Genomic DNA, 27,915 nt, shown 5'->3' with positions numbered 1-27,915 from the left:
CATAGCTTGCCACCATCACAATCACTGCTCGAATCAATCCTTTGCCACTAGTTGTGACATCAACACCACGCTCACACAACCCTCTCACATGTCACATCATCACCTCAGGCATCCACCCATCTACCGCTGATAAGCCAAAGTGGGAGAGTGGAGTTTCGGCGTGGCTTGTCGGCATCGCCCAACACTGGTATAGCTTGCCACCATCACTGTTACTTCTTGTATCAATCCTTGTCGCAATCCTTGCCGCTAGTTGCAACTTCAACACCATGCACGCACAACCCTCTCCCACATCACACCATCACCTCAAACATCCACCTTTCCACCCGTAACAAGCCAAAGTGGGAGTAGAGTTGTTTTTTTTTTAATGAAGACACCTAAAGGGCATCTTAGATCCACAATGGATAGACAATTGAACGTAGAGCGATCAATACAAAATAAAATTACATTAAAAAAGCATATTAGTCTTCTTCTTCCTCTGAATGTATGTCACCCGCCAAAGCTTAAAAAATGCATTGAACCCACAACAAATAAAAGCACCACCTGCAAACACCCTTCCCATACAAGCCTTTAAAGACCCCAATGGCCACTCGCCCTAGAGACAAGATCTAAAAATCTTTGAAGCTTTATCGGCTGGAGCATCAACCCCAACAGAACAGGCTTGCAATCCACCACCATCAGTTCAAAGGGTTAGAGAAATCAGGTTAAGCCACAAAACAACACAGAAAAAGATGTCGAAGTGGGCACACCAAATGCCAGCCAAAAGCTCTCCTTAAAAGACACAAACTGTCAAGATTTGATGTGGCAGTTCTGAAGGAAACTAACCGATCTGGGAACACCAAGTCTCACCATCAACGCCGGATCAAACGTTGTCAATGTAGGAAGAGACCGGAGTGACCTTATTCCAAAATGCCATCATCACCACCATCTCATCGATGTCACTAGAGAAAACAAAAACCTAAGAAAAAAATACAAGATGGACAGGTCCCCACTCCTCTTGCCACCAACAAGGTCATCAGACGGTGAAGAGGGCGGCCGATGCAGAGGCAGGAGAAGTGGCAACGGTGGCTTAGGGTTAGGGGGCGGCTGCTGATTCATATTGAGCCATAGGCTTTTGATGTCTTAGGTGGGGGTAGAGTTGGGCATGGCTTGGAACGAGAGAGGGAGGATGAGATCGCCAAAGAAAACAAGCGGCAAGATCAAACCGAAGGACAGGCATGGGACCCACCACGCATGGAGTCAGCACAAGCGGCCTGAGCTCTTGACCGGTCGGCGATTCTAATAAATTCCCTTCATGTATAAATAGCCAAAACAAGGATAGTCCATCAGCTCTAACAAGAAATCTTCCAAATTCTGAATGTCGAGCCTAGATCTTAAGGATGGAGATCAATTTACAATTTGACTAAACTACTGAATTCCTCAATCAAAAACACATCAGAGCAGAAATTGGCATCTCACCAGAGCAATGACATTACGATGTGTCCAATAAGTCACCATATACAACAACACTGTTACACATCCTACAAATCATTTCAGTTGTATACTTGCTTCCCAGTATCCATCACATGGTCATGCTTCTTACCGTCATCTCTTTCAGAGTGCTAACAGATCTGTAGAACAACTTGAGATTACGTCCAACTTTGTCCTGCAAGTGCAGCCAAAGAAATTGTTCCATTTTCAGAGCACATCAAACCCAACAAAGCAAAGCATGAGAAAGAAGTACTTCCTCCGTCCCACAATATAAGAGCGTTTATAAAGCTATAGATAGCTTTATAAACGCTCTTATATTGTGGGACAGAGGGAGTGGATCCCAAACTTCTCAGCAAGTTCAATAGAAGTTTTTATATTCACTTGGCCCAATTTTGCCTACATACATACATTAATTTAAAGCTGAGCTAATGAACTGGGACATTTATATGAGTTCCATACCTCTTTTAAATGCTCTAGCCTCTCCAGTACAGGGAGTAGTTCATCGGAAAACAAAGACAGATCTTCTGCACAAGCTCTACAAATATATGAACGTAAAATGGTGTTTCAGACTTGAAGAATAAAACAGTAAGAAACAAAGTGTATGCAAAACTAATAAATATTCATACTCATCGTGGAAATGAACAAGAAGAATAGTGATGGCACATTCAGCGACTTGGAGTAGAAGTGTTATAAGCTGGTCTCGATTGCCAGCCATGCAACACAAATCTATCATTGCAATATATCTCCTACAAAGAGAGAATCAGTCTCATGGTTACCTACTGAAAATGCTGTTGATGAGTAGATAGCATCAACCATTGATACAATATAAACTTAAGCTCATTGCAGGACAACTGATGCATGATACAGTGCCTAGTAATAGCATGATAATACACAAGAGAAAAAACCATGATCAAATAATGTACTTTTATATTTTCGCTATTGTCATCCCAAGCAGAATAAAGAACATTTAGTCAAGTGACCAGGAATATATGTTTAGTTCTCTATTATGTTTTCCTCTTCGAAATGTGCGCATTATTGCTGAAGACAACCTTAACAAAGATTTTTGAATGATAAGATAGTGTACATCTGAATCAAGATTGTGGGTAAGAATCCATAAACAAAATAGAGTGGCACCTTTTACGGATGTTATCGTTGGGCGAGATGCAATCTTGCTTCATGCATACTTTTATTATCTCATCGACCTCCTTCCTAGATAACTCGTTCAAATCACGAACCTGTAGGATGAAGCAGACAAATTAGCTCATGTGGAATCAAAGATTGAGAGCATACACATAGTTACTTTCAAATCCAAAGAACTAAACCACCATATCATTTCCATCAACTCCAGATATGTATTCAACTTCCAGCTACATATTCAGCAGATATGATCCTTACTTGGAATCCGCTCTAAGTAACATATTCAGTGAGAAGGGTAGCTTAGCAAATTGAATACCTTATTTAACAACAAATATTTTTCTTCACCAGCTCTCTCAAGAGCAAGTGTTACAGAGTTCAGAAGATTTGTAACCATTTGTAGTGTTGGTTGCTGCTGACCAAGTTTGTTGTTATCACCGTCTGAAATCTGCAAGGTCAGGGTGCAGAATGTTATCAACAATGTACATATAAAGCACCAAATAATTGGACACTGCATTTGACTTTTACATGGTAATACACATATAACAGTACATTGTTCACTTGGGTCAATTCCATAACTCCCTGCATTAATTTGCTAGTAAATGTCAAGTGTTATGCAGGATTGCAGACAGCCACCTATATTGGTTGGTTCTACATAAATCACATTACAGAATTTTGTATATTTATTTTGACAATATCATAAGTTTATGTGTTTACCAGCATATTACTTCAAAATAAACAATCAAAGTTCCATACTGGAGACCGCCAAAGCAACTATTAGGGACATGTTATTACAAGCAAGGTTCTAACCAATCAAAAAGTAGGATGACTGCAACCAAATAGCAAGCTCACCAAAAAAAAATACTTTTTCCCTTTATTGTACTTATAAACCTGACTGTACAGATAACACGACCATGAACAAAAAACATAATAGGGGTTTAAACAGCATCACTTACTTGAAACCGCATGTTCTTCTTTGTAGCCAGAAAATATAAGTAAGAGATTAGGCCAAAGCAGATACCAAATAATACCAACTCTGACTTCTGATTCTGGTGGGCAGTGACATTTACACGTATTAGAAGAGACCCAAGCGCATAAGAGTAAACAAATAGAAGATTAGGACTTGCCTCAATCATATTTGGTGATTGAATGAAATTCAGAGATCCAAAATCAAGACTAAAAAGAGAACGCATCATGGAGAACAGATCTTGGACATAACTGCATTCATCATTTTCCTCGTATGCCCATATCTATAAAGTATACAAAGAAGGTGAACCCACCATAATCTAAAAGACGAAAATTAAATGAGAAGCAAATAACAAACCTTGCTGAGAATAGAAACCACCATATTAAGCCGCTCCAAGCTGAAGGCATTAGCTCCAGATATGTTCTCTCGTAAAATGCTATTGAAAATGGACTGATGCTGCTTGGCAAAATCCACTATCTCACGTACAATTTTGTTCTTCACCTGAATCAAAATTTAAATATCTAGAGGAACAGAAATACAGAAATTTCACAGACTAACATCAAAGCAAAGGATGCGTCTCAAGTCGAACTCATCACAACCAAGAGCCCATGGTCCCCATGAAGGCCATTGATTATGCCCAATGCTACTTAGAAGGAATTGTTATTTAACCTAAACAGTAAAATGTCCTTAAAGTTACGTCATTGTAATGGTCAATCGACAAAATAGCAAGACTAGAGCAAAATCGTCAAGCTAATCATATTTAGCCATCGATGGTCATAATTAGAAATACCTAGAAGTAGTGCTATGTACTTCATGTTAGCTTATAGCTAATCAAAATTTATATTTCTAAATTTTCTTTTTTACATTATTTTATTTTAAAAAAAAATCCCAGGGCCATCACCTGCTGTATACAACTATCAAAAGGAAATTGAATTTCACAGAGTTCAAATGTCATTTGATCTGCATTGATTAGTTCTCGTGTAAATAATGTTTCCCCAAATGTAACTAAGCATATGGCATGAAAAAAAAGTGGATACCCAGAATAGTACTTTCTCCGTAAAGAAATATAAGAGCGTTTATAGATCACTAAAGTAGCTAAATGCTCTTATATTTCTGTACAGAGGGAGTAGTAAATAGACAATTATGTTTTCAAATGCTCGGTGCAGATGACATGAAGAAAATGTGGACATACTGACCTCAAGAAAATCAGCTGAGTCCACGAGGGATGTGAAGGATGTGATTATCCGCAGTACTGGTGCAGTAAGTGACCACTTCTTGTCAATTTCCCCAGCCCGTTCCTTCACAACATTGGAGTTTAGCCTTGAACTTCCCTGATAATATACAATATTGTAAGTGCATCTGCATAAACAGTAAGCATTTAACAGCTAAACGGTACAGGCTTCATAGCATACCTTTTTCTGATAACCCAAGAGGTTGCACGATGAAAGATTTTGCAAAGCACCCATGGATAACAAAATCTGAGAGCCATGTTTGCCATAATGGTGACTGATTCTCAGAAGTAATGAAAACTGAGCATCAATAGTGCAAACCCGCTGTGAAAACTCTGATGAGAATGACATGTCCTACAAAAACAGAAGAAAGTTGACGAAACAGGACAGAAGGAAAAGCAAGACAAAGACCTACAGGCAGCAAAATTCATTGCTAATGCTAATTACAAAACCACGAGCACACTGACAATAAAGAAAATCTTTCAAAGAGAAATTCCAGTAAACTTCTCCATAGAAACCCCATCTTATTGTGGCTGTTCATCTTTAATACTCCATGTGTACAAGAAGACAAAGATAATGGAAAACAATGCAGTTATCAGGCTTCATAAAACAATAGAGATATGTTATCACTGTCTTCTAGAAAAAAAGAACACAGGCATATCTAGAGTTCCTCATTTCAGACAGATAAAATAAAAGCCATAAAACAATCAGATGTAAGAACATTGGCTGTCAGACCATATCTTCATGGTTCAGACAGATAAATATAAAAGCCACAAAATAATCAGATTTAACAACACTAGCTGTCAGACCCAGGCTTGATGGTTTGAAACAGCCAATAAAGCAACCAACATTTATCCAGAAAATCCATAACAATTTAAACTTCAAATTCCTATCCATGTGTACCCTTTAGTAAAATGGAAGACACCCCTGCTTGATTTGCACTACCCAAATTTGATATGGTGGCCTAGACTAGTTTTTACTTCTCATTGTCCTACTTTTGTAGTTATTATTAGATATACTCCCAAGTGGTAGCTCTATCCCACATAGAGAGTGAGAAGGAAAAAAGAAAGCTTCACAACACAAGCACAGATTCATTTTCAAAGGAGGTTAGCAATAAGTCAGTGGCATATGATAAAATAATGCCTAAATCTAACCAGCAGATTCCAAAAAAAAATATTACAGCAATTGGAAACAAAGTCTGCACCTTTGACAAATAGTTACTAACATCAGTTAGACATGATCGGAGAATTCCTCGACTTTGAAGCTGATTTAAGAAATACTTTTCATGGTCAATACTAACTAATGAATCAAGAACATAGAACGAAATTGCTTTCCCAGTTTCACTCCCATGGATAGCATCCTTAGTAACCTGTAATAGAACAAAATGAAAATGAGCCATATAACATTCAACAATGTGCTTAGTAAATGTAGTCAACTTACATAAGACATGAAATTTCACTAATATTAGGGTTGATGTACAACATAAGAATACAGCAATGCACACTTCAGTAATTATAACTGGAGAATGTTGTATTTAGGATCCAAAACCATCTCGCCATACAGAAGACCAGAACCATGTTGGTGTGGTGATGACACGCAGAGATATGCAATAAAAACTTTACACAGCCACTTTGCTGGGACTCAGTGGTGCAACATATCCATGTCACAGATGTACAGCAAACTTGCAATACCTTATGCTTCTCTTCAACATAATCGCAATAGAAATTTTGCCTAGATATCCAATTACTCCCTCCGTCCCATAATATAAGAGCGTTTTTGACACTATACTAGTATAAAAAGCGCTCTTATATTATGAGACGGAGGGAGTAGAACATAAGGCCAAATCTTGGGAAAGGAATGCTACCCAACACTGACAAGAGCATCATCTAAAGCATGACAAATAATACATAAATTATCTACAATCTATCGAAACAATTTTGTCAGGCTAGCATATGGCAAACTTAGCCTAGTGTCAACTGAATAACTGTCAGTTGTAACTTCAGCTACCTGGCCTTTGAGTATTATGGCCCCAAGCTACCGCATATGCATCTTCAGACTTGACAGGGTTTTAAAAGAAAATTCAACTGATTGGTGCAACACATCAAACAAAGCATCCATTATTTTTTATTAACAGAAGAATGCCTAACCAAATCGATGACCGCTTGAGCTTCCTTCCTTATGATAGCAAAGTTGGCACGTGCTAATTCACTTTGCTCCTTCAGAACATTTTGAAGAGTGAGTTCATCATCATCTCCCTCCTGTTCTTCAAGTAGCAAGAAACGGATAACTGACGGAGGAACATCAGAGTCGAGAATGCTACCACAATATTGGAAGTAACTCAATAGTAATGCATATTGGCTGCAAAAGACATTCCAAAGTCAGCATTTATACTGGAAAAGGAAAGAACAAGTTGGATAAAAAAAGGTTATTGGTGCTCTAGTCACCAATGATGGTGAAATTACCGTCTTCTCAAGGTTTCGGACGATTCATTTCTCATTATTGCCATAATGAGCTTGAACAACAATGAGTTACAGGCTGCATTTGACAACTGTTTTGCCGAAATAATGTCAAGGCACGTAACTGCATCAGAGTCTGCACCAGTTGGGCATATGAATCTTTCATCCCGCAGTTTAGCCATACAGGTCAATGCTACCTTGAAAATGACCACATGAACAAACTTAAGTAATCTACAGAAGGTACGGTACTCGATTAAGAGAATGATAATTGATACAGAGCAGCTAAAGGACAACTTACATTGGTTAAAATATACGCCATTTTCACTGAACAGTCTGGAGATGATGTGGCACCTAATGAAGCGTCAAGCAATCTGCAGCATTGTGAACAATATGATTGTTACACTTATCAAGAACAAGAGTTTACATTCTACGAGAAGGGATGCTAAACTCACTCAAACAATAACTGTGAACGATCCTCAAGCAATGACATCCTTCTTGATACAGCTACCTGAAATTAACAACAAGCGGATTACTATATCAAATTCCAACAGAAAAGATTAAGTGGTCATGCACACACACAACTCACTTCAACAATTTGAGACCAGCTAGTTAACATGTGAAGCTGAGCTGCCTGTTCTTCAAGATTTTTGTTATATCTCCAGGCCCATTTCAGCATATGATGGAACGATTCTTTTAGCTCTCCTTTCTCAGACTCACTCAATTGTGTGTGCAGTTCTTGTGACATCTGAACATCAAAAGAAGCAACTTGAAGAACATAACAATCTCAAAACCCAATATGAACAGGACTGAACACGCAACCTGGATAAGCTTTTGATGGAACGCATCCAGATCAATCAGTCGATCACCTCTCTCCGAAAAATAATATACACCGCCGAATTCAGATGTTGCAGAATTCCGTAGGATCTCTTCAATCTAAGAATCAAAAAACTGATGAGATAACAAAAAACAAGTAACTCTCTCCATTTTTATTTACTCCGCATATTAGCTTTGACCTAAGTCAAACTTTATGAAATTTGACCAAGTTTATGAAAAACAATCTAAACTTTCACACTAAAAAATATATATATTATGAAAATATATTAAATGGCGATTCAAATGGTATTGATTTGGTATTGTGGACGTTAATAATTTTTTGTACAAACCTCGTCAAAGTTTAGAAAGTTTGACTGAAGACAAAGCTAATATGTGAAGTAAATAAAAATGGAAGGAGTAATGATTTCACAGGTTCAAATGCACACCTTCGATTCAACTCTCAGATTTGAAAGTAACTGAGGGTATTTCATTGAAGTGTCTGGACATCTGAACTGTACAACTTCAAGCAATTCCAAAACCTACATGAAACAAATAGCACATAAGATTTTCCAGCAGACAAATTGTCAGGACATCTTACTCTCACTGTTAGTGAACAAAAGTTCAGCATGTCCGGATACTTCTGAAGTTTTGTGGTGTCCTGAACGATTGACTGCCCCATGTGCAGGCATGAGTTCTATTAGGGCCAGTGAAGCATTTGCGCTTCAAGCAACCTCTGATTCCGTCGTTCACTGTTCAGTGGCTAGGCCATCAATAATCCCAAATCCATTGCCAACTTTGAAAGGCAATCCAGCCTGCCAGTGATGTTGCCACCATATGGTCTCTCGTCCAAAGAGGCTATCCTTTGTGGTCCATGGTTCACTCAATTTTGAAACCAATGTTCTGGGTATTGAGCACCTAGACTGCTTCATAATTCACTTTTTTGGTCAAAAAATATTCTTCATGCATAATCTTCTAAACTGATATAGTTGCACAGGTGCTAGAAATTCTAATAGATTTTTTATTTCCTGTATATGGTAGCTAGTGAAATAAAACATGGCCAACTAGGGGTGTGTTTGGTAGGAGAACCAGGTGCAATGGAATGTCATGGTTCCATCCAACTGGAATGGAACAGGTCCATTCTTCTGTTTGGCCGACAATAGTAAAATATAATGGTACGGTTCCGTCTTGATATTTTGTGCTATGTATAATCTCAAGTTCTCAACAATCATAACTCACTTCATTTGTATTTGCAGCACACTACATATTTATTATACACATTTTTCAGACACCATTAGCCTACCCCAACTTGTTTGGGACTAAAGGCTTTGTTGTTGTTGTATTTTTCAGTCACCATCTTCATATGGTACCAATAATCAGTGCATACAACCACACAAGCCAACATTAACAACAGATCAAGGTTTTATTGATTTCAGAAACGACAAAAAAGTCAAAGGTTAATATGTGACTAAAAAAACACTATCTTTACTAGAAACAAGCACATCAAATAATTGATCACACCATGCTACTTCCTAGTGCACCTGAGAAGTAAAATCATATGTCCCAGCCCACTTTTTTGAACCTATGATCCAAACTTTCGAAGCATCTCGATAGAGAATGCCGAAACTTGATCACTGGAACATGCAAGAAAACCAGGGATGCCTCGAATATAGCACTTAAATAATGTAAACTGTCACATTACATCTAGCAACCTCGGGTTCACAAATCAAGAAAAACAGGCAAAACTTAGAAACGGAAGTTCTGGGAACATGGTTCTATATCCTTGCAGATGGCTCGATAGCAAAACAAATTGACGCATCAGAATCAAGCCTTAGCAGCAGCCTGCGAGGCGGGCAGCCGCATTCCTCTAACTCTGTTACTCAATGATGGTGAGCTTGATACACTTGCCCTTAGGCAGGCTCACCATTGATGCAGTGTGGCACCTGCTACCTGTGTGTCTCCTGGCGCAAGAGCACCTGCAGAGATTCCACAGCGCCGTCATTGACTTCCCGATGGATCTTGTGTGTGCTCACCTTGCCGGGCTGCCACCCAGGTGTGGCCACCGCTGGCCAAAACCAGCCCTCGCTCCCTGCCTCCCCCTTCCGCAACATTTGCACATCGATCGATGCTTAAGGTGTGCCCACAAGAGAGAGGAGGTGAGTATGTGAGAGGTTACTGGGTGAGAGGATGGAGCGGTGAGATTGGGAAGTCACATGAGAGCACAGAACATGAGATTCTAGCAAGAACAAGACAGTCCGGCTGATTTGACGTTACCTCCGCATCTGAGGGGAATATTCCTCTGTGTGGAACCATCTCATTGCATTCCACTCCTCCAACCAAACAGCCGGATGGCCCTAAATCTGGAACCAACCCATTACAATCCAGTACATTCTCCAGCCAAACGCACCTTAGGTCTGATAGTAGCTTATGGTTACTAAAAGGAACTAGCAAAAAAGCAGGCAAGCAGCTAAATCGAGTTGGACTATTAAAGGCAGCAGCAAGAATTATATCTGGGACGATGATCAACACGTAAAACAGTAGCCATCGTATTTTAAAGAAGGCAAGTCCAAGTTGGGTTTGCGCCAGAAACTGCCAGCAACAGCTAGCTAGTTGCCTTGGTAGTGAGTAAGAAAGGGCTGCAGCAAGCAGTTGTAAAAGCGAAGTTGGAATTTACCTTAGGTGTCAGAGTTGTACTCTTGTTTTGGTAGAAGATACTGATCATGTGCTAGCTGTATAAGAGTAGTCTATCTAGGTTGGTTTCAGTAAAGTCCTATATAAGGACATGCACCCCATGGATGTAAAAATAAGCATTGGTTGCTAAGTGAAAGAGCAAGGGCATCTGTTGCCCAGAAAAAGAAAATTCGTGTGTGTGTGTGTCCAGAAAGAAAGAAAGAAGGGAGGTTCAGGTTAACATCCTTAATGGTACCAACAGATTTCGAGGCTCTTTCACTGAGAAACTAAGGGCTCGCAATAATTAGGCCGAGCTACAGTGAGGTAAACAACAGGTCCTGCCCAAAAAAACATTTCATCACAACAGAGATAACATCATACTTATGTAAGTATACATGTCCAACTGAATGCTAATGGTGACATCAACTCCCTGAACAGTTTGTAGTTCGTGTATAATCCGTACACTTGGAGGCAGAAATCAAGTTCAACTCTCATAACCAGATCATCTTCTCAGAAGCTGAATTTAGTATGAAAATATACTGACAATAATCCAACACACACTAGATCGCAGATTTACACACTACCACACAGAACTATTTCTTCATTCAAAAAATAAGCAAGTCAGAAATAGCAGACATCAAGCATTACCTTATTTCTATTCATCAGCACATTGCTAGTGCAAATGGCAGTACCAGGAGACTGGAACATGCTTGCATTCTTCATGTTCTCAGCACAGTGACCAAAAGTATCATTAAGAATAGCCAGACAAGCTTCCCGATACACAGATGATGATATATCAGATACATGTAGTGCCAATGCTTGTATCTTTAGCAACCACGCCCTCTGAAACCAACAAACTTTAGTTTAAACTATAGTTTAATAACAGAACAAAAATACCAACAAGACTAAAATAGCAGTCAACCACCAAAACCAATAATATCCTGAAAATCAGCCATTTGGTTTCACATCTCATATATGATTGCTAAGTAGCAAAACAAGATCTCCAAAAATCCAGTTGTTTTCCCATGTCCCATCAGATAAAAGAATTGTGCTGTCAACTCGCTAGCACTTTTCAGTTATTGCAAAGTATTAGCAATTCGGTAGTACCCAAGTAGTTGCACAAATGCAACAAATTACCTGAAATGGAGAATACCTGAAGGTTGCTATTAGACTACCTAGCATGTCCCTAAATTACAGTTTCAGGTTGTGCTTCCCTACATTTCATGACAAACTATAATTCGATATATAAAGAAAATTCAATGGAAGATTTAATCACTCAATAGATTGACATCAAACTTTTACCTAGATTGGCTCTCAGTTTTTTTAACTATTCAAGAAAGACTTCTAAAGATTGATGATCGAGAAAGATTTTCTCTACAAAGATATCAAGAAAGATCGATGTATAGAGATTTATACCTCATGGAGCATGCTGATGCGAAGAGCTTGATTGTTGTTCCTTTTGGGAAGTGGTGAAACACCGATAGTCCCAACATGCTGGAATCAGTAGGCACAGAAAACTATGAGTTTCAATTTAAGCATTTAGCTATGTTGATTCAACAGTAGAAAACAAGAAACGGGAACCTTTGAAAAGAACTGGTACTTCGTTGTACTCAGGAGATCCATGACAGGTCCACAAGTTAAAGGATCAAGACATGACTCGTACATCAGCTGATTCAGACAAGGCAAATGATTTTTTGTGCAAAAAGAAAAAATATGTAAAATAAGATTATCTGATTTCTGTCAGCTCAGAAAACAAACCTGAAAACTGAACTCGTGAAGTAAAGCATTTATATCTGGCTTTGTCACCTTTTCGAGATTGTCAAGGATTATCTTTAAACAACTGTAGTACAATGACAGTCAGTTCATCAAGAAAATACATCACTATATGTAAGCACGCGGCATGAATTTAACCTGTAGTGGGATTTTGGTTTTAGAACAGTTCGTTCTATAGGTCCATTGACATCAAATCTTAGGAGTAAATGTGTAATGTTGGGAGCTGGACGACAAATATTGTCAATAAGTAGCTGCATGGAACACGTCTAGCAGAGTTAAAAATGACAGGTATATTAAGTAGTCCTTAAGAGAAACTCAAAGAAAGCTACAAATAGCAACCTGCAGTATTAGAACACCGACGTCATCTTTTGTGTTCTCTATGACCTGGAAATCGTCAAAACGGAACTCCAAGCAAGCAGCGTAATCCTCAATTACAGATTTAGCAACATCTTCTTTCAGAAGCAACTGTACAAGCCCAACTATTCTAGAACTGTCATGGAAAGAAACTAGTAAGCACATTCGCAATTTGCATATTTCTCTTCAGTAAATTGCAAATGTTGATAGAGAATGAAATGTAGTCTCCAACATATAGCAAGCTGAAACAGGCAGCCGGGAGCAAAAAAAAATGCAAGTAATATATGGATTCCCAAGTGAAAATTTCCAGAAAATACTTCTATCAAAATATTAGAGAAAATCCATACCTCAGGATACCCATAATTTTTATTGAACACTGCTGAATTTGAGGAAGATAATCATATCGAACAAACTCTAGCAAAGATATAATTTGTCTATGATTTTGAGATAATATAATCTCCAAGGGCTGCATAATTCAAAGGAAAAAATAATCAGATAGAGAGAGGAATGACAAACAAAAACAAGAAAATGGCATAATAAAGAATAAAAACCTGGTAGATTGGACGGAAAACATCAGCAAGAACCAGATCTCTCTCCATTACGAGAATAAATATTTCAAGTGAAAGATGGACAGCTTTCTCCAGAAGAATTCCGTAAGTTTGGGTAGTCCGTTCATTAATAAGAGTGTCAACACCCATTAGTATGATGTTCATAATATTGCGGAATGCAACCTTCCCACACATGAAATCCTGCACATATGGAGGTTGTTGTGTACAAGTTCATGAAAAATCTTCAGATCTTGAAACAATGTCTAGATCAAACATATATTTATGACATTGGAAATACACCATAAAGCATAAACAAGCAATCAGCTACAGGAGCAAAGAACATGAGTATATTATATAAATTCAAGAGCACAGGATATATATTCATCTGCTTTAAACTTTTGTTTCGTTGAGAAATATGCAGTCAAGAAAATAAGTCTGTACACTGTACTTGACATTGATAAGCATGAGAATTAACAAATTAAATCAGGTAGTAATTCCTGAAAAGAGTTTTCTCTGGGCTCATTATATTGCTAAAATGTACGACATACGGAAAGAAAGCTGACAGCACGCCTGATGACAAGTGCCAAAGAATATCTTGCAGCCTTCAATTTCCAAATACATTAGAGGAAGATCTTTGTTTTTTTTACTTTTAGTAGGGTGCTCAAGAAATCAAGAAAATTATCAGCCACTATAATCAAGAAAACTAAAACAAACATATACAGCATAGTGCCAGATGACCCTTGTCCAAAATAAAGCGAAAGGCTACTACAGAAATATAATAGGACATACTACTGTGGATCAATGCATTGGACAATGGGTAAGGACGAAAGTTATGTACCGTTCACAAGGGATCCAAATGGCGGAAAAGTTGTGATGAACTCCCAGGTAAAATACTGACATGTAAATTATGGCAAAAAAATGGACATACCTTCACAAGTTCTAGCACCGGGAGCTGTTTCTCGACTGAGGCATTTGATGTTGAAGGCCCAGACGTGTTAAAAGCAGCATAAATATCATCATCCTTTATGTCATACATGCGCAAAACCCTGGATCCGAACAATAGCCAACTTATTTGAAGAGCATAATAATTGCATTGTGTAGCAGAATAACTTCAGTATAATAGAAACTTCCATCAACAATGAAACTGCTGAATTCTCTCACTAAGGAAGATTTTTCCCACTGGCTAGGATAACATAGAGGAGTTATTTCCTGCTTGCATATAGTTGGTCTTCCAATACAATATAAATACGCCTCTCCCGACTGTTCGCAGGTAAACAAATTATAGATAAAGAGAGAGAGATAAATTATTATACTCACATATGGAAGTGCTCCAAGCAGGCCAGTGCTAATTCCCACTTTTCCCGAGGGTCAGCATAGGCTCTTTGGGGAAAAGGCCCAAAGACATCCTCATATACAAATTTAAAGATACCCATGAACCTAGAAGGAAAAGATATTACTATTCAAAATGTTTAATATTGAGCATAAGTACAGAATAGATGATGATGATGATGATAACTACCTCCGGCCTTTGTCACTTATGTTTCTTTCTTCTGCAATCAGAGCATTGACCAAGTTGAGAAATGATATGGTTGATGGATAACTCTCCCTCCTTGCTTCAACTTCATTCAACTCAAACCTCATGTCATAGACCTATGAAAAATACTTCCGTCAACAATGAAAAACATTAACCAAGCTACTTACACCTAGTATTATATAGGAAATTAGGAAGAAGTCCATTTGATCCCCTCAAGTTCTCAATTCATGCCCAACAATCCAGAACAGAAACCAGGCGTTCGACACCCTAAGACTTGTCAAAACTGCTGCAAAATCACTCGTAGCTGGTCATTGCCATGTTGGTAGCCACACAACTGGTATTTGCTGAGCTCCTCTCCTTCAGTGTACCTCTTATATTCACCAATTTGGGCTCGCCAGTGACCAGAGAAGTGCCACCTCACTTTCTGTATCAGACCGGCGTGGTAGACTCAACGACTTGGCTAGATTAGCTAGCTGAGCAAGTTTAACTCCAAGTTGTCGACTTGGCTTGGAGAAGAGAGGAAGGTGAGGGGGAGTGAAATGAAATGAAGAAAGATGAAATGCAAGGGGGGAGGGGAAGAAAGGGGGTACACATAGGCCATTATCCCCCCCCCCCCCGGCGCATATGTACAGAAGGAGGTGAGCATGCTCACGGCCACAACAAGAGCCAATGGAGGTAACGGATACATGTGTGGTTCCTTTGCCGACCTTTACTTTTGGCAAAAGGAAAAAATTAGACGACTAATCGTTGAGTGATCCACCGGTCAGAAAAGCAGCCTCGACTCCGCTTGTGGTCCTGGTCACGCAATTGGGTGACTAACCATCGATTATGCGCGATTAAGCGGACATTCCTGATTGTCCCACTTAGGGCGGAGTTGAATCTGGAGGAACCCACGCCATCATGCTGCTGCGCCCCTGCCGCATCCCCCGCTGCAGCAGCAAGAGGGGGGGGGGGGGGGCGGTGGCAAGAGAGCTGCTGCAGGGGAGTTGAGACGTGAAGAGGTCCATCGTGTGGAAATGAGGACTGAGCAGTGGCGGCTTGGTCACAGACTCACAGTTTCTCATGGAGTTAGAGCAGAGAAAGATAGGGGCTTGAATTGAATTGACGGTGGAGATTATAGTTGTAGCATCCAGTGGCTCATGACAATGGGAGATGAAATGGCACTAGCTGGGCTGGCCCAACAACTAAGGGTCATCTTCTTCCTATTTTCCGTATCTATAGTTGTTATGTATGGTATTTGTAGGATATAGTAGTCAACGACTAGTAAACGATCAGTCATGATTAAGCTTAGCAAGACTCGACTAATCCACAAGTCGGTACCCCGACCACTCCACTTGACTTTACGACTTGTAATCTTTGCTTTTGGCAAAGTGAGGTAGGACTTCCTTAATTCCTTCCTTTTGAGGAAGAAACAAATTGATCACCTCCACTAACAGTGATTGCATTGCCCACTTACAAGTAGCAAGGGTAGTCAAAGGACGCAAATATACCTCAAAAGAACCAAAAATATGCACTAGCACGCTAAACAACAGCAATATGAACAAGCAAAAATGTACTCCCTCCGTCTGGAAATACTTGTCCAAGGAATGGATGTATCTAGATGTATTTTAGTTCTAGATACATCCATTTCTATCCATTTTTGCAACAAGTAATTCCGGACGGAGGGAGTAATTACCAAGAACTACAGTCCATTTAAGTATAGTATATCTTATGTTCTTAACATACAGGACAGCGAATAGGAAAAAAATATTTTCCTTCACTTTGTATTGCTTTACGACAAGTTAGAACTCAAGTCGCTGAGTAGCAAATATAACCCATGTGAGGTAAACATGAGTAATGTCGAAGTGAACTTTGGGGGTACCTGTGTTGCCGCATGCTGCCCAGGTGGCACCGTAACCACTGGAAGATCATATTGTTCAAGATAACTCCAAACAGCATCTTTCAACTGGGGTGAAACTTTGACAAATGCAGTGATTGAATTCCGCAAAGCCCCCTGGAAATGAATTAACACAAATTATGAAAAGCAAGACAAAAAAAAAAGATACCAAAAGTATACATGTAGGCATAAAAAAACATGTACCTTCAAATACGGAGGCACATTTTCATAGCTTAGAAGCTTAAACAAAGGTTCAATGTCAGGGAACCATTTCCTTCTTTCAGATGGATTTCCATTTTCCACTACCTACAGTATGTTGATAATTTGCAAACAAAACGTAAGTGAGTATTCCTTCGTGACCAAAAAACATTTTTTTCAGGCAAGCCACAAATAGCTCCTTGCTTCAGAAAGAACATATCTAAGAAGCAAACTGAGAACAGAAACAGATTAATTGAGAAACAGATGCAGGTGCACAAGTAACAAAAGCAGCATGAATTTCAATATTAATACATCATTGGCAAAAATAAACAAGCCTATAGAAAAGACAGTCTAGCTTAAATACAACATATACAGAGAGGAACATCAGGTGAGGGACAACTTGGACCATGATAGGCAGCAGGGACCGGTGAGATAACTTAGAACTAAGACAAAAGTTATTAGCCTTGTTGAAACTCCTACTGTTTTGGAATGCCGGTAATAACATAAACAAGGAAAGTAGTTAAAAGGTAAGAACAGATTGAATTTGCTAACATATAATCTTGCTACCATTTCTCAACTTTACTAGAAAAATATACACTTGACGACATTTGTCCAGAACTAGAGATGCATGTATGATATGTCAGGGGGAGCTAATACTGAAAACATATAAATTTGAAAATTTTGAACTATGAAAGATGATAGTGTTAGGAAGTATTAGTATTAGTCTAGGAGTCCTTATTAGTCTGTTAGTATTAGTCTAGGAGTCCTTATTAGTCTATGTTTACTTTCCTTGCACCTCAAGTCATGTGTAATATATATATGCCCCTTGGGCCTTCAATACAGATAAGTTGCTTTCCTAACATGGTATTAGAGCCTAGGTTTAGGTCTCCGGACGGCGCAACTCGTCCTCACGATCCAATTTTTTTTTCCGTTCCCGTCGCTGGATCCCGTCTCAGCCCCCCGCTGGATCCCGTTCCCTTCGTTGGATCCCATCTCGCCCTGCTGAATCCATCGCCCCGATTGGATCCCGTCTTCCTGCTCCAGATCGCGGCAGGCTCCTTCCCGTCAGCCGTGCTTTTGCTCCGTTGACTCCCTGGCTGCTTTGTTCAGATTCGCAGGCGTCCCGTCAGCCGTGCTCGCGATCTGGCCGTTGGGCTCGATCTGCTGTCCTCCAGACGGATCCCGTCGCCGGCCGCCGTCTCTCGTGATCTTCAGTCGGATTCCGTCGCCGGCCGCCGTGTTCCACCGCTTCCAGCCGGATCTTGCAGCAGATCGCAGTGTCTCGTCTCCAACAGGATTATAGGCAACGGACAAGCATCTAGTACGGGTGTTGTTGCTTTCCTAACATGGCCGTGCCTGCCATCCACCTCCACGCTGCTCAACCTCCCTGCTGCTGGCCCAGACAGCTCCTGCACCTCCAGCCTACTGTGGCTGCTCACTGTTACTCTCCTGCTGCGTTCTGCTGCTACTGGCATGCTGCTGCTAGCTGCTTCCTCCTATACGTGCTGCTGCTAGCTGCTTCCTCCTATACGTGGTGATGTTTCCTGCTACTACGTGGTGCTTATGTCCCCGTTGTTCCTAGTTTTTTAGTTTTCTTTGTTTTCCGCTGCGTCCACAAAATCCGTTCATATTTTGTGTTTTCTCATGCCATGCGAGTCCACCATACCTTTGTCCGTCGGCCTTTTCTCCGGTCCTGATCCTTTCTATGCAACTTTTGTGGCCTATTTGCCCTTGTTGTTTTCTATAGGACTTTCTGGACTTTTTTTTTTGCATTGTCGATCTACGTCCATCGTGCCTTATCCGCCGAGCTTCTTTCACCGACGGTTGTCGTGGACTATGATTTTCTGCACAATGCTTTATTCTCTGATGTGCCATCTTCTTTTGACAACCCATCTTCTCTTGATACTTATGTTGTATCTTCAAGTGATGTGGTGTCTACCTCTGATGTGCCATCTCTTCGTTCTCTCCTTCGGCGACTCGACAAGTTTTGAAGACTCTTCATGCTACGACGACACTCTCAAGACGCAGATTTGGATTATCAATTTTTTTTTAGTATTACACTTCTTCAAATGCAATGCTATTGCATACGCTTTGCATTTGAGGGGGGGTGTTAGGAAGTATTAGTATTAGTCTAGGAGTCCTTATTAGTCTGTTAGTATTAGTCTAGGAGTCCTTATTAGTCTATGTTTACTTTCCTTGCACCTCAAGTCATGTGTAATATATATATGCCCCTTGGGCCTTCAATACAGATAAGTTGCTTTCCTAACAGATAGAAGGCACAAGAATAAGAGCAGATGAAATTGCAAACCTTCTGAAGGACAGCTAAATATGCAACAAGTGCCTGTGCATCTGCCTCTGGAAAATCAGGCAACATGCTTGTGGGAGATTGAAGGGATTTCTTAAACTTCTCTTCGTAAATAGATAAGCAATCAAACAAAGTGTTCCATCCAACTGAGCGATAAATTTTTCCCTGGAGCAATTCGTATACCTTGGCAGCACCAACATCACTGGAAGCCTGACAAGTCCAAATACTTCAGTCGGAGCAAAAGATGGAATATTCAACAGATCAGTAAACATCTTGTGCATACCAAAGTACTTAGAAGTCCAAGGAAGGCCACGAGGGTTTGTGTATTGGTGTGATCTTCACCTGCATATACCACAAAGGTCCACAGTTCCTCGTTTCCATGCACTAGCTCAGGCTCTTTCTGATGAGAACACAAAGGGATAGAGTAATCATAGAAACAAGTTATCAAAACTACAGCTTAATAAAGCAACAAAAATTATCATGTGAGCAAAAAAAATAGCATAAATATGAGGATACTTGGAGGTCCTTTTATTGACAACAATTAAAAAGTACATAGAAAGAGATGACAAAGGCATTAAAGTTTCTTTAATGTAAAACAGGAATTCTATGTTAAGGCCAAGCAATTGTCTTAGTTACAGAAAATTGATACAAAAACATTCATTCGATTGTCACAAAGGCAATGGCTGGTGGCAGTTGCTAGATGAAACTGGTCAAGAAGAGGTTTGCTGAAGCCTAAACCTAAACTCAACTTAGAGAAACATTGATTAATTCAGTCACTACAAGCAGTGTGTAAACTAGCTTAACCACACTAAATCCTGATCAAATTACTGCAATTGGCAATAAAAAAAACAAATTGCAGATCTTTGACCATTGCAGACATCAATATACACCAGCAGGTATTGAATTGGATGCCTAGGAATCTAGGTGCACCAAACACTTCATATTTGTAGATACAGTTTCCTAACCAATAAAAATAAAGGTTGCATCTAACTAGGAAAGCAAACTGTGGTTTGAGTCAGTATTGCTAGAGTGGATGGAAATATTGACAGAACCATTATCTGTGATTTAAATAGTATGTCAAATCTGTGCAAAAAAATCCCAAAAACACGCACATCATACATAAATAGTTTCGTAGCTTTAGCAAAGAAACCAAAATCACACATCATATCGTATGGTGCACAGGATAGTTAATGACTCCTGTGTCTTTACGAAACACTAAAGTACTATAGGTAATTATACAAATTATCATAAAACCAAGAAGAAAGTTAAACACCATGACATCATGCTATCTCATGTACATTTTCAGGTCCATACATTTGACTGGAAGAACATATAAATAAATGAAGCAATACCTGATAGATTTCTCCAACTAGTTCAAGTAGGGATACAAAAGGCTGGTTAGTAGGCTGACCAATCTGTTCCCCACTTATATTAGGATCTTCTCTATGATCTCGTGGTAGAGAGTATGGGCTGAGAGCATTCATTGCTTTTTCCTTGATTTCTTTTATCTGTTAAAGAATATATATTATTGTTTTCTTTTTTTTTCTGTAACAAGAGTGACTAAAGGTGCTTAGTTATAAGCATTGTATAACAGTTACTAAAGAATGATCACATTTGGTTCTAACAAAGAAATTAGAAATCATGTTGTGGCAAGTGTCAACATACTTTGAGGAAACTATTCTAACCTTATCTCTAGAAGTCGGATGGGAGAGAAAGCACATCATCAACTTGTGCGCATAGCCAGTGTACATGTAAACAATGTCATCATCATCATTCTGCGTCAAATGGGAAGAAACAGTTATATACTGCCTCCATATCAAAAACTACTATTCTTACACAACAAATTTGACCAATAACATCAAAAGAATCAAGATGGGACAAAAGAGATATTGATCTCAATTTGATGTGCACAATGGCCCAAATCTACGTACTTCCGCATGTGTTGTGGTCAGATTTGGCCAAATTTTGATATGAAAATGGTAGTAGCATTGTATCGACAAAATATTAACCATTACTTGGCATCTAATGATAACCTCAGCTGTCCATATTATAAGTATTCATGAACAATATAGCAGCAAATAATATAGATAATTTGTTCACCAAGGCTCTATGCGACAGAGCAGTGCCTAATCAGCTCAAAGTTCTAAATGGTGCTAGGTGCTGGTCGGGCAGCAGAGGGTTAACTAGCGCCCAGCACACCTAGGTGGCCAACTAGCTAAGGGGACTCGAGTGCAGGAGGGTTAGAGAGAATGACTGTCATCGAGATCAAGGTAGCAATGCGCCCTTAACTACCATGGTGTTGAGCTCTTTCTCATCATGCCGTGGCTCTGTGTGCGCAGGTGAAAACCGTAAGTGTCCGTTTGGATGTTGAAATTGAATTGGTCTAGTGAAACCAGAGTACCAGTTCGATTCATGTGAAAATGGGAGCATCCCATGCTTTGATATTATTTTATTATGGTTCAGGAATATTATCATGGAAATGAAATCACAGCCTGGTTGTTTTGTTGCTGGCTATCCATATATACGCCTAGAAACCGCTAACTCATGCCACTCTTCCTCTTATCATCTTCCCCCTATCGCTCTTCCTAATTCCATCCATGGCCCATTGCTTCCCTAGCATCCTGAGTTGCGACTCTAGCAACATGACAGAACTCCGGTAAACTCACCCTGCACACAATAGAGATTGAGAACTTCTTCCTCCAGATGTAAACTCAAGAGATGGAGACGGGGAGGTGCAGATATTGAGCTCACAAGATAACACGCAGGAGACTCAGATTCAGATTATGACAGACTCTGCACCCATCTGCTTAATCGGCAAAGAAAAGAGGATGAGGTGGCACCTGTGACGTGGAAGAAGAGGGAGCACCAACAATGAGAAAGAAGAGGTTGTGGGCCAGCAATGGGGAGGAAGAGGATCTAGTGGCGGCGGTGTGTCACAGGAGCTTGGCAGCAGTGGTGGCGGGTCCACATGAGTTATTGAAGGAAATGAGGGGTGGCTGTTTCCAAACGATACTGAGTGCCAAGCTCGCTATTGGTCCTAGTTGTTCAGCAAAGCATGTCAAACTGGGCTCGAAATCGGTCCTGGACCTGCCCATCCAAACAGCAGATATTGCTGTCATACAACTCCAGTTGCCAAATCCTCAGCTCAATTCCAGTGTACATATGGGGTGTAACTTGTAAGGGCAAGTGCAAAATCTCTCTCCTCTCTATCTCTACTTCCATCACATATTCTTCAAAATTTCTGCATTTTTAGTGGTGTATCAAACACATATTTTGAATATTTTCATATTTTCTTTAATGCCGGTTTCTGCAGAACAGTACAAATGAACTGGACAGCATGACACTAAGGCCCCATTCGGATGTCTCTTAGCTTCATCAAATCCAAGACTTCGGCTTCATGCGCCAACTTCCAGCTTCCCGCGAGGAGCTGCGTCCGTTCAGGAGGATGTGGTCAGCTTCTCCCCACGCTGCATGGGCTGTGGATAGGCTGCAGGCAGATAGCCAGTTAGGGAAGGCAGGTGGTGACATGGGCTACAGGCCCAATTTGGGGTGGAAGGCGTGGATGGTTGTGATGCGTCCACCTCGCCATATGCAGCGGCTACTACATCTTCTTCCACCCCCGTTCACTGACATGGGGCTTCTATGGTTCCTCCAAATGTGTGTCGGCGGCATGCTCTACAGCACTCCTCTTCCCATAGTAGAGGAAGGAGACTGGGATTCGGACAGCCTAGGACAACGACTTCAGGTGAGCTTGGGGGAGAGGAGAGCGACGGCCGGCAATGGGGGTGGCCGCTGCCTAGGGTTAGCGCAAGAGGAGAGGCGTTGGCATCAGTCTGACTGGGCGAGGTCGAGGGTACCTTCTAGCAAGATGAGATGATACGTACAACTTCAGGAGAGCATTCACATGTAATTTCGAGCAACTCCATGCTTCCTCTTTTGACAAAGCTGGGCAAACGCAGCTCCGCAAAATTACACTGCAGGAGGCATGGGCTTCGCAGAGCTGCAGCGTTCGGGCCAGCTCCACCGCGCAGATTTGGCTAAGCGCAGAGCCAGAGAGGATCCGAACAGGCCATGTGTTTTCTAAGTCATGTGTTTCACATGTCTAACATTCTAAATGACCCTAAGTGACACGGTTGTACAAATAAAAATACTGAATGAGAAACATTTATATTCTTATGTACAAAACAAGCTGGCAGTGCTCAACCAGTGGTGGTCGTCATGGTTAATTGGGTATACCATTACCAAATCAGAATACCAGATGGTCTCAGAGTGCAGAGTTGCCATACCTGGTAAGCAGCTGCTTGCATAACTCGCTCCCGTAAAAATTTAAAAGCATTCAGGCGACAGATAGTATCCAGACATGACCAAATATCAGTCAAAGCTCTGGAGGAAGCATTAATGACTGAGTCTCTTCCACTATTTCGATCTTGTGTTAACATCAAAAGAACAGCCCATGCAAGCCGCACAACACCAACAAATCCTTCAGCGGTGGTATCGTTACATGTCTTCATCACCTGGCATTACAACAATCCCAGCTTGCAATGAGCATAAATTTTGCTACATGTTCCAACACATATTAGTTCAATATGTAAATTTAAGCACATTTTTTAAAAGCTTACTAGTTCATGGAATTCATGTCTGAACGAGGAATCAGACGATGGCAAAGATGTTTTCTCATGGGAATTACTTAGGGCGTCAGAAACAAAAGTTATTACAAGAGAGAATAGAACGCCATAGGTGATCTGCAAAGGTAAATGATAGTTATGCATTGCATCACAAGTTGAGAACACGGACAATTCAAAATTGCACAAATACCATGTCTACGAATGTCAAAGTAACTAATTCAAACTTCAAACCTGAAGCTCGACAGTAGAATTTTCATTTACTTCAGCTGCGCAGTCTTTTAATATTGAAAATGTATCCTTAACCTCCTTGGGACCTACATGAAGTTGCAGATCATTAGTGGTGGTTCGCTTTAACTTGAAGTGAACAGAAGGATACACCTACATTTCCAGTCCAGGAAGGCTAATGAATAAAAATGATTCATTTCCCTCATAAAAAATAACAACTTAAGTCATCTAGCAAGCATATCAGAAGATCATAGCAGGTGATATGGCAAATTCAAATTCATATAGCAGGTGATATGGCAAATTCAAATTCATATTGCATTTAACTCACCCATTAGTTTGATAAGTGCAGAAAGAGCAAGGCAGTGACTCAAACTTAATCTCTCTCGGGAGACAATGGCGCGCCTCTCGACAAGAGCTCCTCTGAAATCAAGCACATAGCGCTCAGAGCTTGGTCGGCCAATACCAGATGGTTCTTCCCGGTTAAGCTCCTGTATGAGGAAATAGATAGAAATGTCAGTGGTCATTTTTCAATAGAGTGGAAGAGAGATGCATCATAGAAATTAAAAAGAAATGACACCTGTACTAATGCATCATCCTGGAATGAATTGTTCGAATATGCTACCCCTATTATTCAAACTTCAAAGATATATGTGTTGAAGTGTATTTGTGGATTGCCTAGCCCTTTCCATCAGTTCGGACTTTTGGTTACGTAGGCTAGTGCATGAAGCTTAACATGGTATCAGAGCCTAAGTTCTTGAGTTCAAGTCCTGGCTTTTGCAGTTTATTCAAAAATTGCTGCCGCCCCCTATGTGTCCACGTATAGGCCGAACCATACCTCTGAGTCTGTCCACGTGTCGACTTTCCGCGTCACACATGAGAGGGGGTGTTGAAGTGTATATGTGGATTGCCTAGCCCTTTCCATCAGTTCGGACTTTTGGTTGCGTTGGCTAGTGCATGAAGCTTAACACTTTGAATATGGCAGTCCATGATATATTAAGACTATCACTTTCTGTAATAGTAATGTATTGACAAAATGATGTAAATATCTATAGTATTGAAGTACTTCTGATGGTAAATTAAATGGCACTAGTCCACAGTGTCAAATTAGATGGCTCTTTATTTTTGGTCATGGTATGAGAAAATTGGCTACAGATTTTTGAATGTATAATATATATTCCTTACAGAGTAGACACTAAGACATGACTTTTATGGTCTGACTAGGAACAACTACAAATATAATTTGAAGGGGCAATGCCAACAACAACAACGGGGCCAAGGTTATGGTGAAGTTGATGCATAAGCCCTCTCTTATTGTCCACTATTTTAGTTGATTTTAAATTAATCTTGAAGCTTGAGCTCAGAGAGAGCAAACTCCAACTCCTTATACGAGGAGGAGGGGGGAGGTACTCAAAATCAATAGATGGAGGCTGTGTTCACTTGTTGCCACTGGAAACATAAGTGTGTTTCAAAAACGAAAAAAACTGTAGATGTGTGTGTACTTTATGTTGTCTAAAATTTTCATGAAAAAATTTGTGTGCCCTGTGCATAAAAAGGCAGAAAAGCTAGCAACTTTGCGACCGAATTCAGTTGCTATGCATCAAGTACTCAAGCATTTGTATGTGTGTTTTCTTTCAGAATTTTCTAAAATCTAATATTGCATTTTTTTTAACTCAGGGCAAAGACTTACGAGCCAAATCGTCACTCTTAACTCCCATGATTGTAATATAATATATGTCAATATTGCTCGGTAAATGAAAATGTGAAGGATGCAGCATGTGGCATATTCAAGTTCCATAAAGTCCAACCTTTACAAGGGTGATTATCCTCTGTCGGAGACCATCGCTAAAAAGAGCCTCCATTTGATTTTGGATTTCATACATCAGATCAGCATCAAGCCCTTGGTCGAGTACAGCAGACTACAGAAGATAAATAAAGAAAACCAATGAAAGCGCCCTTTAATCTCAAATTCGGATGTAGCTAGGATAAACTTGATTGGTAGACTACCCGCAACAAAATGTACAGAGAAGTTATCAGATCTCTCCTCTCCATGTACCAAAGGCCAGCTGCAAGCCTATATATTTCCAGTGGCTCCCGACCATATAGAACCCACTACAAAATCACAAGGCGTGCATGTAAGGTAAATGGTCAAATGCAAATTCGAACATACGGAGTAGATAACATGTGGACATAAAGCAAACTTTAGTTCTGTAAATTATACCTCTCTGTTGGCAGAAACTAGCAAGCGAACACACTCAATTTCATTAAGATTGAGTTCATCACTCAGCTTAAGGGCCTGAAAAAATCATAGATGCAAATCTTAGCATCAACGAAGCTACCAAAAAGGATGCCAGGAGCCATACTACAAACTGATTGTAAAGAATCATAAGTTTAACCAGAAGGTATGAAATTACAGGACACGTGAACAACAGTTTTCCATGGTTCAATAGGCACCTTGAGCTGCCTGAGATTATTGTACACGATCTCAATTGAGTGCCATAGGCCAAATTCGGAACTCATAGGTTTAAAAAATTGTGCATGGCCTACCAAAAGTAGACCCGTTTGTTCATGCAACATTGTTGAATAAGCTACTTAGCACCACAATCACCACCCGAGAAAACATCAATCCAGCCCATCCTTACAAAATCCCAACAAAGTTCGTTCATTTGCAAACGCAGACCAATCAAAGTTACAAGTTTACTCCAGTAATCAAGAGCTACCTATGGTAAGGTGTCATCTCTATTCTTGAGCTTCAATTAACAGCACAACATGTCACACAGTGATCAACTTAAGGAGCATATATACCATATTATGCAATTTGCAAGCGTTCCTAACGTGTCTCAAACCAATATATCGGGACTGAGGGGGAAAACTTACAGTGTGCACGTCGGTGTCATCGAGCGTGATTGGTGGCATGTCCGAGAGCCGAACCTCCTTGGCCTCCACCTGAGTTCGATCGGACGCCTTTGGCACCTGCACGCGGGCAGACGGCAGAGACACCAAAACCAAGCCGAATCAAACCGAGCTCACACCAACCTAATTATACAACGAGGAGGGCACGGAACGAACCGGGTAAGAGAGGAGCGCGCGGAATGCGGAGGCGGCATCGCGGACGGCGTGGAGGAGCTCCACGCGCTGCGCCGGCGATGCCGGGGCGGGACCGAGCAGCGCCGCCTCGACGACGGCCAGGAGCTCGCGCGGCGGTGGCGGCGCCATGGCCGGTGAGCTCTCCCGTCGTAACCCTATAAGTCGGCGGTGGCCGCCGGAATGGGAGGTGACAGATTAAACCCTAGGCGAGCTCGAGGCGGGCTTCTGGGTTTTGGAGTCGGGAGTTTCGGGCTGCTTATTAGAGCATCTCCGACAACTGAAAAAAAAACTCTCTTTGTTTGGAGAAATTTTGTAGTAGGATTTTCATAAGATAGGGTTTTTATAGAAAAAATCATTTAGAGTCATTTAATTTGCAGGAATGAAATCTTATTTTTATGAAGGAAATTTTCATATCCTTCACATTTCATAGGAAAATAAAATCATGTTAGGCCCTGTTTAGAATCAATCAGATTATATAATCCGATTTTTATAATCTATTATGTCTCTAAACAAAACAGATTATGGTGTAGATTATAAATTTTGATGGACAGATTATTAAAAACTCACAATCTACTCTACCCCAGCTAAAATCAGATTATGGATTGCTAATGACCCATTATCCTTGTAAAGTTGGAGATAATTACATTTCTCTCACCACCA

The 27,915-nt window shown here is 40.4% G+C and overlaps 1 protein-coding gene across 1 annotated transcript; it reads right to left on the bottom strand.

The window, feature by feature from the left end:
- Window positions 1–1,273: 1,273 nt before the first annotated feature.
- Window positions 1,274–27,477, bottom strand: LOC123403152 (nuclear pore complex protein NUP205). The gene is made up of 44 exons (XM_045097116.1): window positions 27,238–27,477; window positions 27,046–27,141; window positions 26,390–26,464; window positions 26,176–26,280; window positions 25,977–26,087; window positions 24,500–24,659; window positions 24,178–24,260; window positions 23,941–24,063; window positions 23,608–23,835; window positions 21,007–21,096; window positions 20,674–20,829; window positions 19,605–19,721; window positions 19,325–19,531; window positions 17,023–17,124; window positions 16,804–16,935; window positions 14,928–15,058; window positions 14,726–14,845; window positions 14,337–14,454; window positions 13,412–13,609; window positions 13,208–13,326; window positions 12,846–12,996; window positions 12,645–12,757; window positions 12,492–12,573; window positions 12,315–12,401; window positions 12,150–12,227; window positions 11,382–11,576; window positions 8,513–8,605; window positions 8,073–8,186; window positions 7,840–7,998; window positions 7,706–7,761; window positions 7,552–7,624; window positions 7,260–7,450; window positions 6,945–7,155; window positions 6,002–6,166; window positions 4,981–5,151; window positions 4,765–4,899; window positions 3,926–4,069; window positions 3,729–3,851; window positions 3,558–3,650; window positions 2,921–3,049; window positions 2,602–2,702; window positions 2,094–2,213; window positions 1,927–2,002; window positions 1,274–1,642 (listed from the first exon to the last, which is right to left on the bottom strand). The coding sequence occupies exons 1-44, from the start codon at window positions 27,382–27,384 to the stop codon at window positions 1,559–1,561; spliced, it is 5,562 nt and encodes a 1,853-aa protein (XP_044953051.1). The 5' UTR covers window positions 27,385–27,477; the 3' UTR covers window positions 1,274–1,558.
- Between the last annotated feature and the right edge of the window lie 438 nt (window positions 27,478–27,915).

The sequence above is a fragment of the Hordeum vulgare genome, chromosome 6H, assembly GCF_904849725.1.
Source record: "Hordeum vulgare subsp. vulgare chromosome 6H, MorexV3_pseudomolecules_assembly, whole genome shotgun sequence".
Taxonomy (NCBI): domain Eukaryota; kingdom Viridiplantae; phylum Streptophyta; class Magnoliopsida; order Poales; family Poaceae; genus Hordeum; species Hordeum vulgare.
Note: the sequence above shows the minus strand (reverse complement) of the source record. Positions and strands in the feature narration are given on the sequence as shown.